Below are 15,618 nucleotides of genomic sequence, written 5' to 3'. Positions count from 1 at the left end.
AGGGGGGTTTGCTTTGCACACGTTGGTGTGTAATTGCGGTGTTGCCACATTAGAGTGTGTGAACGTATGATTTTAGGTGTATATCTGGCTTCTACACAGATAAATAAGGCACTTCCAACCAACTTAGTTTTAAAGGCGGAATAGGAAAAGTGAGGGAGGTGGATAAAGTGTTTTTGAGTCTCCAGCTGTGTTGTTGCTGCTGGAAGGTGCTGAAAGAAACAGGGAAGCTCACCTGCTGTGTAGAGACGTTTGTAAATCAGACTTCTAACAATTTCCTCAAAAACTGGTGCCAGATTTTAAAAAAAGTTTTTTTATTTATAAACTAAGGAGTGCCTCCTGCCCGCTTTGGCTCCATTGTTTGAATGGATGAACTGGAGTTTCATTTTAAGCGATAGGGACAAATCAAGCAGGGCAGAATGAATCTGTTAAGACAGTAGAGCAGAAACAGGTGTTAAAGGCAAGACCGAGCAAAAAGCACAGGTGAGAAAGAAGAAAAAGGTGCGAATAAAATGGGCAAACATGGGGTCACACAAACACTCCACACCTTATGCTCTCTAGACCTTTCAATCACTTTATAGGCATCTGCTTCATATCTATTATCACCTTCTTCTACATTCCTTTCACTGCAATGCACAAATACAAGTCTACTTCACAGCTGAACACACTGAAGCTCACACAAACACACACACCAGACTACTGCTGTTCAACCCTTTCAAAAACATGCAGCATCAACAACTGAGGCATCTAAACATTATCGTACTGTCCAACTCAAGACATTATCACTTACTCTCCACTTCAACACATGCAAGTAAATGTAATGCAGGCACACCGAAAAAGTAGAGAGCATATCTTTTGGAAGGAGTGCTGACTTTCTTATTCTAATGTAACATTACTGAGCATTTGAAACGGATTTATTTGGTATTTACAAGAGTTGGATAAATTGACATCATGGTAGTAAATCCACAATATTTCATTTAAGCAAATTTGAGAAAAAAAAGCTAATAGAGAAGCGCTGATTAATGACTGGTGCTGTATGCTGCTCACTAACAAATACGTCCAGAACAACAGCAACACTTAACCAGGATTCCCACATAGGAAACAAGAGGCTAATAGTTATTAAATGCCTTATCAACACTAATTGTACTGAGGAACTCAACCAGCAGACATAAACATGATGAGGAGGAAGTGATGTAGAGACATGGACACATGTGTCTGCACTACTAGTAAAGATGTAAAAATCCTCCAAATGTATTTATCTTTTATTGCAGGAGCAATAAAAAAAAATCCTGATTCTGAAACCTGAACACATTATTGATAGGAGGAAAAAACCCATGTTAGGAAATATTCGTTTTTTAATACAATCACCAGTGGGCAGCACTTAGTCTTCTGCTATAACATTTCAACAGAGAAGAGCATAGAGAGAGAGGAACCATTCCTCTGTGCATGATCTCGGATCGTCCAGAGTCCTGGGTCTTATTTTCTACTCCCTTCTCTTCGGCTCACCCCGCAGATGTATGTCCAGGGACTGAGACCATGGAAAAGGGTTGATTTTATGACTGGGGGACAACGTTTTGGATCATTATATTATATTTTTTTGTTTATTGTCATCATGACAATGATAAATTCTACATGTTTACAAACTTCAAAAAGTCTTTAAAAATGTGATAAAATGCAGCCACTGTGTTCTGTTTATTGGTAAAATTGCACTACTTAAAGTTGCTGGTGTCTTGAAGTAGCCTATTTAATCAAATGTAAGTTGATATTTTGATTTTGTTTTTCTTTAAGAACAGCTTTTTATGTTCATGTTCATGAGTTTTTGACACACAGTGACAATCACACAAACAATCAATAGCCAAAAAGGACCTCAATGAATTTCTAAATCCCTTATACCATAATCACAATAAATACCACAAAACATCATCAGGTTTTTGTGTCCATATTGCCCATCCCTACTAACCAGTTCCCATGTAGAATTTAGAAAGCTTTACATTTTTACATTTGTGATGGTAGGACAGAAAAGGCTTTCTATAGCATGTCTCCCAAACAAATGTCTCCCAAAGTGCAGAACAGTAAGATAAATATGTGGCCTCGTCCAGCCTAATTGACTGTGGCTAAGAGAAATGGACCCATGTGTCTCATCAATTTTTTATAGCCCAAAGAAAAACAAAGCCATTGGTTTTATAAAAAGTTCCTAGAAATTCTGATCCACTTTGAAAAGTAAAGTATGAGCTTAAAAAGTACTATTATTATGGGTACCAATAAATGTGCCTATGATGATTTAAAAATGTGATTTCTTTACATGGCATTTCTTTTCCCACTGAATAAAAGTTTTCAAATTAAAGGTGGGAATTTTCTGATTATTTCAATGTGAGATGATATTCCTGTAATAAAAGAGGAGCTTTTTAAGGCTTTCTACATAATTGTCCTTCTTTCTGCACTGGTGTCCAAACCTCTACAGTTAAATAAGTGCACCCAATTGTGCATAAAAAAGTAATTATGTGATGATAAATCTTCTGATTTATTTGTGGTTCCTGTTAATATTTTCAGAACAACCGTAAACAAACAAATATTAATTTCAATAGCAGTTACATAAATTATAGACTGAAAATTGCAGTGCAGAAGAATAAGCTTATTCCAGCTACACGTTCACATGAATGCAGGGCTTTTAACAACAAAACAAACATTAACAGATTTGAATCTAGAAATATTCATTAATTTGTGCTGATTACATATGACAAAAATAATCAAAATTCAGTTTAATATTTGGTCACCAGCTGTTTTTGTTCATTTTTAAAATTAAATATTAAAAATGAAATATGTAGTGAGAGGTACAAAGTTTGATCCTCCTTTACCAATACAAAGCAAAACAATGTGTGTTGCTGGACACACAGAAATTTGCAATGTGAACACCAAATGCCAACAACTATGCATAAACTCCAAACCTGATGTTGATTTGTTAAAACTGTTTCTGCAAATAATTATTTTTTTGTCTATACAATTTTAAATTATTGTACAATCCAGATCCAGTCACCCAGACAGCATCACCCACCAGTAGCTTGGCCTTTTCCTGCTCTTCATGGGTCCTCCATTTCTCCATGATGACAGCAGGTGTAGTCCTATCCATGTCTGTGACGGCTGCAGTCTCTCTCTCCCTCTGGGCCAGCTTGGCCAGCTGCTCCTGCACCAGAGCCTGTTGACGCTCATAGCTAAAGTCAGGAAAGATATGAACCATTAACAATACATGAAGAGTCAGCTCAAGAAACATTTTCTTGTTCTCACACACAAAGAGCTAACTGACAAAGTCAGAGGGGTAATGAGTTCAGCAGATTGAAGTGACTTGGTTAAGAGTCTTCATTCACCACATTTCTTTACTTCTTCACTGTGGTGATGATGGAGTGGCACACAGAAATTTCTGTCAGATGTGACACAAGAATTTTGTTATAACCTAAACAGTTTTACAGCTCGTTTTCCATCTCTTTAACAAAATGGAAATGTTCACCAATATCAGAAAAGTGCAAGAGGAACAAAGCCAATGATGTTTGTGCAACAGCTGCCTTTTGGTGCCAGCAGTTCCTCCCTCTGTCATCACATCATCCTGCAGCCACCGCTGTTTCTGTAGCAGCCTCAAGGGGGCAGTGTCTTCAACTAGAGACACTACAAAGGTTCAAGTCTGGCCATTGATAAAAATTAGATCGTAGTGACTGTTTTGAAATACAGAGACTATGAGAAAGAGTAATTTTAAGAGTTCATTTAGCTATTGGTTGTTTTTTATTCATGTTCAAATAATATTAAAAACTCTGAAATTTAATTAACTTTTTTTAAAATATCTGGATAAGCATGGGAAAAAAAAAAGCATAGTTTTCCACTTTATTCCCTTCCAATTAAATACCTACAATTTACTAAAAAAGTTGTTGTGACTAGTCAGATTACACCTGAGAAGACTTGACTTTACTGTTTTAATCATAACAATCTTGGAAATAACAAATACATGCATGCACCTGTAGATGTTTCATGGACAGATCTTACTTGAGTGATGAAACCACGAACACACCATGGGACTTTGGGATTTTTAGACCCTAAACTCATTAAGAAAAAAGGAGGGCAGTGTTCTTTCCTGTTTAAAGTGACTGCTTACATTAAAACTGATTTTTATTTAACTACACAAATATAAAATTGCCTGCAAAATTTGTGCAAATCAAAAATATTTCTTCTGTAATCTATGTTGATCTGGATGATCCACATCACACTACTCCAAATATAATACAAAGTATACTCAATGACAATGACTGAGTTAGAGAAGGTTTGGACTCTGCAACATGTTACTTTATGGTTGATGTGTTTAGTGCAGGAGCAGTCCAAAAACATCCCTGATAGGCAGATGGAGTAAATCAGTGCCAGTGGACAGAGATGACAAGTATGCTAACCCCTATAAATGTTAGCATAACATGACTGCCATTTGACATTTTTGCCACCATAACCTGCAACCATCTTTCTGTGTCAACAGAGTTGCCTGACTTTAAGTCTTTTACTAGACGTGTTGTTAGACTTGCTTTAGCTTTTTCCTGTTTTTTGTTTTTAGGTAATTTTCTTCAGGTATGTATTTATTTAGAGAAAAAGGAAAGTACTTAGCTGTACCACCCTTGGCAGCCACAACTGCCATAAAGCGTTTTGACAATAAGTATTTTACATCAGTGTGGAGGAATCTTGGTCCCCTCTTCTTTGCAGAATTGTTTTAATTCAGCCACACTGGAGGGTTGGAGAGCATGTACAGCCTATCTGAGGTCAAGCCAAAGTATCAATCGGACACAAGTTCGAACTTTGAAATAAATGATCTTGCTTGTTTAGCCATTCAGATATAGACTTGCTGATGTTCCCCTGAGATGTGCCTAGTCTGGAAGCAGCCCTATGTCAAGTCAAGTCAAATTTATTTATAAAGCCCATTTCATCTGACAATCATAGACTCAATGGGCTAAAAGCAAACAAATACACATAATAAAACAGTGATAAAACAATAAAGACCACACAATTCAAGTACCATAAAATCAAGAATAACATAGGTAATAAAAACAGGAAAGATAAGGATTTCCAAAGCTAAAAACATAGGCCCAACAAAAGGCTTGAGAAAATAAAAGTTTGCTGGACTATGTCATCACAGTTTATATGGTGTTCCTTTATATCAGATGTAATGCCACGCACAAAACTTTCCACATAGTCCCACTTTTGTCTTGTCACTCCAAACAATATTTTCTCATAAGTCTTAAGGATCATCAAGATGTTTTATGGCTAATTTGAGATGGGCCTGTGTGTTAAACTGTGAGTGGGGCTTGGGCCTCAGAATATCATTTAGAATTACCTTTGTCTAATATTAACATTTATTTGATGATTTGAAACGTAATGTAACTAAAATATCTGAAGAAATTTGTAGGCAGACAAATACTTTTTGCTTTTAGAACTTTGTGTTCTTAAATCTTAAACACAGCAGAAAATAAGAAGTGAGCCTCAGAAACGTCATCACCAGTATCTTAAATAACATTGTAAATAGAAAATCAAAATGCAAAATGAATAGTAGATTGCGATCCAGTATAAAGAAATGTAGAACAAATGTAGTGACCTTGACATTTTAAAAGTACAAACACCTACTTTTTACGGATCTCCTCCTGTGTCTCTGAAGCTGAAGGTTCTGCAGGTTTTACACCTACAAATCAAGAAGTAAATATCAACATTAGCAATGGTAATTTAGATGGGTATCTAAAGTCTACAGAAGAGCATTGATGTTCTGAATAGGACACAAACCAGGTGCAGAATTTGAAAGCAAGTCAAGTCAAGTCAAGTTTATTTGTATAGCGCTTTTCAGCAACAAGGCACTCAAGGCACTGAACATAAGAAAAAAAATTACAGTGATACAGAAAATCGAACAACAGAGGTAATTTAAAAAAATAAAAATAAAATAAAGAGAATAGAATGATGGATAAGAAAATGAAAGGAAAATTGGACTGAAAATGTAACTAATAATGTTAAGATAATACATTCAAAGGCCACTCTAAACAAATAAGTTTTTAATCTTGATTTAAAACAACTTATTGTTTCGTCGCTTTTAAAGTTTTCTGGGAGTTTATTCCAGATTAGTGGAGCATAAGAACTAAAAGCTCCATCTCCATGTTTGGTTCTGGTTCTGGGTATGGTGAGTAGATTTGAGCCAGAAGACCTGAGAGGTCTGGGTGGTTGATACACTGACAACAAGTCTGTAATGTATTTTGGTGCTAAGCCATTCAGTGATTTATAGACTAACAGAAGTATTTTAAATTCTATTCTCTGAGCTACAGGGAGACAGTGTAGGGACTTTAGAACCGGGGTGATGTGCTCCACTTTCTTAGTTCTAGTGAGGACGCGGGCAACAGCGTTCTGGATCAACTGCAGCTTTAGGTAATAGAAGGCCGACCTTGTTACTGCCTTTATGTGCCTCTGAAGGTTCAGGTCTGAGTCCATCACTACACTCAGGTTTCGAGCCTGACTGGTGGTTTCTAGCTGTATTAACTGAAGCTGTGTGCTAACCTTTAAACAATCTTCCTTTTGTCCAAAGATTATTACTCCAGTTTTGTTTTGATTCAGCTGAAGAAGATTTAGGCCCATCCATGCATTGATTTCTTCTAAGCATTTAGCCAGCGCTTGAATGGGTTTATAGTCACCTGGTGACATCGTAACGTATAGCTGTGTGTCGTCTGCATAGTTATGATAACTTACGTTGTTGTTTATTAAAATCTGAGTTAGGGGGAGCATGTAGATATTGAATAGGAGGGCCCTAAGATGGACCCTTGCGGAACGCCACATGTGATTTTTGTGGTCTCTGATGTAAAGTTACCTACTGACACAAAAAAATCCCTGTCCTTCAAGTAGGATTTAAACCAGTTGAGCGCTGTACCAGAAAAGCCAGACGCTCTAATAAAATGGAGTGATCAACAGTGTCGAATGCTGCACTAAGGTCCAATAATACCAGCACTGTGGTTCTTCCACAGTCTGCATTTATATGGACGTCGTTGAACACCTTGACAAGAGCAGTCTGTACTGTGGTGAGCACGGTACCCTGACTGGAAGACATCAAAGCGGTCGGTCATTGTTAGGAAGTTGTTTAACTGTTGAAACTCCGCTTTTTCAATTATCTTACTGATGAAGGGGAGGTTTGATATAGGCCTGTAGTTCTGTAGTAGCAGCTTGTCCAAGTTGCTCTTTTTCAATAGAGGTTTGATAATTGCTGTTTTCAGGGCCTGGGGGAAAACACCTGACAAAAGGGACATCTTTATTATTTGTGTTAAATCAGATGTTATTACAGGCAAAGTTTTCTTAAGGAAAGCTGTGGGTAAAAGATCGAGACAGCAGGAGGAAGAGCTTAGTTGCTGTACGATTTCTTCTAAGTTTTTGTCGTTTATTTGGTGAAATTGGGAAATTTTGTCAAAATCAGTTCTAGTTGGAGACAGCATTGGTACTGGAGTTGATGTGGATGTGCTGACTGCCTCTCTGATCTTTTGGGTTTTTTCAATAAGAATTTGGCAAATTTATTGCAGGCCCTGGTAGAGTGGAGTTCAGATGCTACAGTTACAGGAGGGTTTGTTAACCTGTCGACCATGGCAAATAATGCATAACCATTGTTAATGTTTTTGCTGATGATCTCAGAAAAGAAAGATTCCCTTGCATTTTTCAGTTGTAGGTTATATCTGTATAGTCTTTCTTTATAGATCATATAGTGAACCTAGAGTCCTGTCTTTCGCCACCTGCGTTCAGCTTTTCGACACTCCTTTTTTCCACTTCTGACTGGTGGAGCACTTCTCCGTGGAGACCTTTTCTTCCCAGAAACGACTTTCACTTTAATTGGAGCAAATGAATCAATGATGTCCGAGATTTTAGAATGAAAGTTTTCTACCAGCTTATCTACAGTGTTACAGGGCAAAGTGGAGGTAGAAGAGTAAATCTGGTTAAAGGTTTCAGCAGCACCGTCCTTAAAGATGTGTTTTCTTATCATGTCTCTTTGGCAAACTGAGCCATTGCAGATGATGCTTTCAAAAATAACAGAAAAGTGGTCAGATAGAGCAACATCAGTTACAGACACCTTGGAAATGTTTAGACCCTTAGTGATGATCAAGTCCAAAATATGTCCCTGTTTGTGCGTTTGTTGTTTAACATGTTGAGTCAAACCAACATTTCTAAGAGTGTCACATAGATCTACAGGTCCTTCTCAAAATATTAGCATATTGTGATAAAGTTCATTATTTTCCATAATGTCATGATGAAAATTTAACATTCATATATTTTAGATTCATTGCACACTAAATGAAATATTTCAGGTCTTTTATTGTCTTAATACAGATGATTTTGGCATACAGCTCATGAAAACCCAAAATTCCTATCTCACAAAATTAGCATATTTCATCCGACCAATAAAAGAAAAGTGTTTTTAATACAAAAAACGTCAACCTTCAAATAATCATGTACAGTTATGCACTCAATACTTGGTCGGGAATCCTTTGGCAGAAATGACTGCTTCAATGCGGCGTGGCATGGAGGCAATCAGCCTGTGGCACTGCTGAGGTCTTATGGAGGCCCAGGATGCTTCGATAGCGGCCTTTAGCTCATCCAGAGTGTTGGGTCTTGAGTCTCTCAACGTTCTCTTCACAATATCCCACAGATTCTCTATGGGGTTCAGGTCAGGAGAGTTGGCAGGCCAATTGAGCACAGTGATACCATGGTCAGTAAACCATTTACCAGTGGTTTTGGCACTGTGAGCAGGTGCCAGGTTGTGCTGAAAAATGAAATCTTCATCTCCATAAAGCGTTTCAGCAGATGGAAGCATGAAGTGCTCCAAAATCTCCTGATAGCTAGCTGCATTGACCCTGCCCTTGATAAAACACAGTGGACCAACACCAGCAGCTGACACGGCATCCCAGACCATCACTGACTGTGGGTACTTGACACTGGACTTCTGGCATTTTGGCATTTCCTTCTCCCCAGTCTTCCTCCAGACTCTGGCACCTTGATTTCTGAATGACATGCAGAATTTACTTTCATCCGAAAAAAGTACTTTGGACCATTGAGCAACAGTCCAGTGCTGCTTCTCTGTAGCCCAGGTCAGGCGCTTCTGCCACTGTTTCTGGTTCAAAAGTGGCTTGACCTGGGGAATGCGGCACCTGTAGCCCATTTCCTGCACACGCCTGTGCACAGTGGCTCTGGATGTTTCTACTCCAGACTCAGTCCACTGCTTCCGCAGGTCCCCCAAGGTCTGGAATCGGCCCTTCTCCACAATCTTCCTCAGGGTCCGGTCACCTCTTCTCGTTGTGCAGCGTTTTCTGCCACACTTTTTCCTTCCCACAGACTTCCCACTGAGGTGCCTTGATACAGCACTCTGGGAACAGCCTATTCGTTCAGAAATTTCTTTCTGTGTCTTACCCTCTTGCTTGAGGGTGTCAATAGTGGCCTTCTGGACAGCAGTCAGGTCGGCAGTCTTACCCATGATTGGGGTTTTGAGTGATGAACCAGGCTGGGAGTTTTAAAGGCCCCAAGAATCTTTTGCAGGTGTTTAGAGTTAACTCGTTAATTCAGATGATTAGGTTCATAGCTCATTTAGAGACCCTTTTAATGATATGCTAATTTTGTGAGATAGGAATTTTGGGTTTTCATGAGCTGTATGCCAAAATCATCCGTATTAAGACAATAAAAGACCTGAAATATTTCAGTTAGTGTGCAATGAATCTAAAATATATGAATGTTAAATTTTCATCATGACATTATGGAAAATAATGAACTTTATCACAATATGCTAATTTTTTGAGAAGGACCTGTATTGTACTTCTGTCTTCAGGATTGTCCATGTGAATGTTGAAGTCTCCCACAAAACAGTCATAATCAACACATATCACAGATAAAAGCTCATTAAAATCACTGAAAAAGTTTGTTTCGGACTTAGGAGACTTGTAAATATTCAAGAACATGTTTCGGACCGTGCTCTTTACCTGGAGAGCCAAATATTCAAGAGTCAAATTTGCCCAGAAATACTTTTTTACACTCTAATAAATCTTTAAACAAAGTGGCCACCTCTCCACCTTTTCTTTGCTGTCTGCTCTCAAAAAGAAAATTGTAGTTCGGAGGCAGCAACTCTATCAGAATGGGAGCTTCATTAAATTCATGTAACCTTGTTTCTGTTAAAAACATAACATCAAGATTGTGGTCAGTAATGAAGTCATTGATTAAAAAATGATTTTCCTGACAGAGATCTAATGTTTAATAACGGTAGTTCAGAGATTTTACAACTATCTCCTATTAGGGGCCCAAGTTTTCCCTGGACATGCTCATTTCTGATAGAGTTACCACTGGGGCCCAGACTGTATCACAGAGAAGTGATTTGAAGTTCCTGATTAGGAGGAGATAGATTAGGTGGTGGAGGTCTGCGGCATTTGGAAGATGTTGGTTTAGTAGCAGGGCCTCGGCCACGGGGGGTGTTGAATGGAGAAGATGTCAGAGCCATTTGGGTCCCGATTTTAAGAGCTTCTTTTATGTTATCAGAATCCAGTAAAGCAAAAAGCGGGCTCAGTGGGGAGATGGGAGAGTTCTGTGCGGTCTGGTGGGTTGGGGAGGGGGGTATAATGGGGGGGGGGTCCCCTCTCCTGTGGATTTCGACAGGGAGACCTTTTGTGATGACCTCTCTTTCTCAGCCAACTGGCCGGTTGTTTCTGCTGGAGCTGTTGGAGGCAGCGTTATCATTGTTGTTGATACTCCATGTTCTCTGCTGAAGGTCGAAGCTGCTGGCGGATTATTTACTGAATAGAAGAGATTAGATGTGAGACCTCTGGCTCCCAGCTTGTTCAAACATAAACAATCTTGCTTGAAAAATTGTCATTTTTCCCAAAAAATATTAAAGTTGTCGATGAAGTTCACAGGTGTGGTGGCACATGTTTTTTTCAACCACTTATTAATCATCAGAAGTCTCGAAAAAATCTCATCTCCACAGAAAATCGGTGCAAAGGGTCCGCTGAGAAACACCTTGATATTGAGACCTCCAACAATGTTCAGAAGACGAGTGAAATCCTCCTTCAGTCCTTCTGATTTTTTCTTAGCCACGTCATCCATGGCTCCACAGTGTATAATAAGGTTTTCTAGAGACGGGCGCTTTTCTGTGATTGCAAGAATATTCTCTGAGATATCGGACACCACGTTACTGGTGCCAATCATAACGTCTGTGTTTTTCTTGTTGCAGAAGTTTTTAATCCCATCCACAGCTGTGTTGCCCACTATTAGGGTTCTTGGTCCAGTGGGGCGTTTTTTCTCTGGCAATTTAGGAGAAGACTGTTTAGAATGAAGGTTGTTCTCAAACCTTTTATTGTTCTCAGTAGATGGATAATTTTCCTGGTTTTCATTCTGTAGTGGAGCACATTTGTTTTGGAGGGGAATTCCATTATTTCCAGCTGTCTCACTCCTATCAGTTGTTGTGATAGCAGCTCGCTGTCAAAGTCTCCTTTTCCCAGGGGAAACAGGGGCATTTCTCTGTAATTCTGGCCATTCTAATTTATTTAATTGCTGAAATCTTCCAGTGAGTCGTCCACCTTGATTTTTTGGGCATGCGCCTAAAACATCCCAGGGGGGTCTGCCGGTAGGTTTATTCTCAGTGTTCTGGTTGCCGGCTGAGTTGTTGAGCTGGCTGTCACTGTTTGGGATCACAGGCAGAGTTGAATCATCGCTGTACCCCATATTCACCTCCACATTCACTTCTAGTCGATGGATTTTCATCTCCAAAACAGCCAATTTCTGTAAAAGTTTGTCGAAGTCCTCTGTGGTGAAGGGAGGCATTTTGTGCTGATTAGCGGGCGTCAACTTGTCCTTCTTTTGAGTTCGATTATAAAAACATCAAAATCCTTAAGAAAAAAATAATAAAAATAATAATAATAATCCTTGGGAGTTGCTGGTAAGAAGTAGTTTTAGTCCAATATTTCCGTAATTTTGGCTAAGAGATCAAAAGTTAGGAGTGAAAGAATGCAAGCAAGCAGGGAGCTTAGGAGTAAAGCGTCTGAGCAGCCAGAGAGGCGGAAGCGGAAGCAAGGAAACAGTGATACCGACGGCGCCACCATGCAGCCGGAGTTTGTATATTTTGAATGAAATTTCAATTAAACATATTAAGATGTTTTTCGTATTTCAACAACATGTTCTCATAAACGTAGTCAGGTACGTTTATAGATTCTTTGTTTATGTTTAGTGTGTTCTGCATTTTTACAACAATCTGAATATGACTTGCAATCATACATAATTTTCCCTTTTTCAAACAATCTTCTAAATAATGATTCCATATAAAATGTGTCACAAAAGGATATTGAGCAGGACATACTTGGTGATGTCTTGTGACTGTCTGGGGCAAGTGACGAGGGCCGAACTCTTTCCGATCCCTGAGATTCCCTCATTCGTCGGAGGACATCCTCAGAGAGCTGGACAAGAATTTTAACATCACAACGTGCATTTTGTTTTAAATAATGTTATTTGTTGCCTCATTTAGGTTACGATAAGGGAGGGGTCTTGAATTTGACTATTCAAGACCGCTACGGCAGCACATTGATTCTTTTTTTTTCAAGGCACTTTTTAGTAGATTTACAGCTGTTTCACGACCTAAACTAGACCAAGCTTTAACTGTTGGAGAGTTGGACTCATCTTTTCTTTTAGAACATTTTAACTAAAGAGTTCCTGGTCAATTCAATGACTGCAAGAGGCCTAGAGGATGTGACTGCAAAACAAGCTCAAATCATCAGTCATCCACCTCCATGCCAGACAGTTGGTATAAGTTGTTTGTGTTGATATGACTGGCTTTCATCAAACTTTGTGCTGTGCGGTACAGCCAGATATTTCTATATTGGACTCATACAGGGGTTGGACAATGAAACTGAAACACCTGGTTTTAGACCACAATAATTTATTAGTATGGTGTAGGGCCTCCTTTTGTGGCCAATACAGCGTCAATTTGTTTTGGGAATGACATATACAAGTCCTGCACAGTGGTCAGAGGGATTTTAAGCCATTCTTCTTGCAGGATAGTGGCCAGGTCACTACATGATACTGGTGGAGGAAAACGTTTCCTGACTCACTCCTCCAAAACACCCCAAAGTGGCTCAATAATATTTAGATCTGGTGACTGTGCAGGCCGTGGGAGATGTTCAACTTCACTTTCATGTTCATCAAACCAATCTTTCACCAGTCTTGCTGTGTGTATTGGTGCATTGTCATCCTGATACACGGCACCGCCTTCAGGATACAATGTTTGAACCATTGGATGCACATGATCCTCAAGAATGGTTCGGTAGTCCTTGGCAGTGACGTGCCCATCTAGCACAAGTATTGGGCCAAGGGAATGCCATGATATGGCAGCCCAAACCATCACTGATCCACCCCCATGCTTCACTCTGGGCATGCAACAGTCTGGGTGGTACGCTTCTTTGGGGCTTCTCCACACCGTAACTCTCCCGGATGTGGGGAAAACAGTAAAGGTGGACTCATCAGAGAACAATACATGTTTCACATTGTCCACAGACCAAGATTTGAGCTCCTTGCACCATTGAAACCGACGTTTGGCATTGGCATGAGTGACCAAAGGTTTGGCTATAGCAGCCCGGCCGTGTATATTGACCCTGTGGAGCTCCCGACGGACAGTTCTGGTGGAAACAGGAGAGTTGAGGTGCACATTTAATTTTGCCATGATTTGGGCAGCCGTGGTTTTATGTTTTTTGGATACAATCCGGGTTAGCACCCGAACATCCCTTTCAGACAGCTTCCTCTTGCGTCCACAGTTAATCCTGTTGGATGTGGTTCGTCCTTCTTGGTTGTATGCTGACATTACCCTGGATACCGTGGCTCTTGATACATCACAAAAACTCGCTGTCTTGGTCACAGATGCGCCAGCAAGACGTGCACCAACAATTTGTCCTCTTTTGAACTCTGGTATGTCACCCATAATGTTGTGTGCATTTCAATATTTTGAGCAAAACTGTGGTCTTACCCTGCTAATTGAACCTTCACACTCTGCTCTTACTGGTGCAATGTGCAATCAATGAAGACTGGCTACCAGGCTGGTCCAATTTAGCCATGAAACCTCCTACACTAAAATGACAGGTGTTTCAGTTTAATTGTCCAACCCTTGTATGTCCAAAGGAAAGTCTGGTGGTTTGTCCAGATATGACTTTGCATACCTAAGTTGTGTTCTCTTATTATTTTTAGTGAGAAATGCTTTCTCTTGGAAAGTCCTTCAAAAAAATTCATGCTTGTTCAGCGTTTTTTTTTTTTTTTTGTACTGTCAAGAACGTTTGGATATAACACCCAAAATGAAATGTCAAACGTCTTGTTTTTTGTTTTGGCAATCTTTAAACACTGGTATAAAGTTATTTGAACATTCACTCCTGGGACGATTGGCAGCTGATCTTTTTCATTGGATACTGGACTTCAATTTAAAAAATTGGGTCGTCATTACTGATGTATTTTCACCACGGGGTTGCGTTAAGATCCACTTTTATGCTCCACGCCATTAAATGCCAAGACTTCTGCTCCTATAAATGTGGTCACTGATGGCAAACACTTTGCGGAATGATGGACTGCAACTGCTTCTCTAGAGTAATTGCTAATATCTTTCTGTCCTGGCATTGCGTAGCACGTTTAATTAGCAGGATAAGAAAGGGTGCACTTAGTTTTCTGCTGTGTATTTATTGCTAGTCATGGAAGACTTATTTTACCCTTACTGTTCATGTAGTTGGTTTAGCATACAAGCTAACATAAACAGAGGGCATAAACGTCCAGGTTACAAGCTACGTACCCGTCTGGTTTTAATTCATAGGAACAAGTATAAAAGTTAAACATGTGTTAATTACACAGTGGGACGAAGAGATAGTATAACCCGAGTTTATTTAGGAACCAACATGGACCAGTCTGGCTTTCATACTAGCAGGAACTGAAGTCAGCCTCAATATCCCCACAATAATATGAGTTTTTATTTATCACTATCACTATGTCTAATAAAAGCCAGCCGTTGCATTAAATACCTTCACTCCTTCAACTACTGTGACCTTCTCCTCTTCGTCCAGCCCAAAAGATACATTCCTCGCCTTGCTCCCATTTCCTCCCATTCTGAACGACCAGTTGCCCGTTCCCACGGGACAACAGCAAGTATTAAATCCCCGCTTATTAACAGCTGTAACAGCAGGAAGACATTAAAGACACGGTGGTCAGAATCGCCGCCACAGCTATTACTTGTCAAAATACTCAAATAAAGGTCATTTCAGCGTTGCAGTATCCTCAACGCCCATTGGTTAGAGGAAATAATTCGAATCCAATGAAGTGCGTGTATCCTAAGAAATCTTACAAAGCATGATGGGAGTTGTAGGTTGACTTTCCTCTAAGTGAACGTCTTTTAAAGCATAAATTGTTTAAATCTACAAAACCAAACACACTTCGAATATACGTTGTCATCTTTAGAACATACCATGGCCAGTTTTGTTTAATTTGTTTTGTTATTTTGTTGTAATTTGTCATTTAGCTAACCTAACCTAAATCTTACCCTCCCGACAGCCTTCCACACATAAATGCCTGTGGTGACATCACATGAGGTAG

The 15,618-nt window shown here is 39.5% G+C and overlaps 1 protein-coding gene across 2 annotated transcripts in view; it reads right to left on the bottom strand.

Annotated features, from left to right (window-relative positions):
- chchd6b (coiled-coil-helix-coiled-coil-helix domain containing 6b) overlaps window positions 1-15,306 on the bottom strand; it is a 93,176-nt gene extending 77,870 nt beyond the window's left edge. Inside the window, exons 1-4 of one of the 2 annotated variants that reach the window (XM_047346297.1) lie at window positions 15,051-15,306; window positions 12,362-12,458; window positions 5,641-5,695; window positions 3,050-3,206 (exon numbers count right to left, since the gene is read on the bottom strand). In XM_047346297.1, coding sequence (XP_047202253.1) covers window positions 3,050-3,206; window positions 5,641-5,695; window positions 12,362-12,458; window positions 15,051-15,134 — 393 coding nt within the window. In that variant the 5' untranslated portion in view covers window positions 15,135-15,306. The remainder of the gene's footprint in view (window positions 1-3,049; window positions 3,207-5,640; window positions 5,696-12,361; window positions 12,459-15,050) is intronic. The other variant, XM_047346298.1, reaches the window with a different exon arrangement.
- Between the last annotated feature and the right edge of the window lie 312 nt (window positions 15,307-15,618).

The sequence above is a fragment of the Girardinichthys multiradiatus genome, chromosome 20 (assembly GCF_021462225.1).
Source record: "Girardinichthys multiradiatus isolate DD_20200921_A chromosome 20, DD_fGirMul_XY1, whole genome shotgun sequence".
Taxonomy (NCBI): domain Eukaryota; kingdom Metazoa; phylum Chordata; class Actinopteri; order Cyprinodontiformes; family Goodeidae; genus Girardinichthys; species Girardinichthys multiradiatus.
Note: the sequence above shows the minus strand (reverse complement) of the source record. Positions and strands in the feature narration are given on the sequence as shown.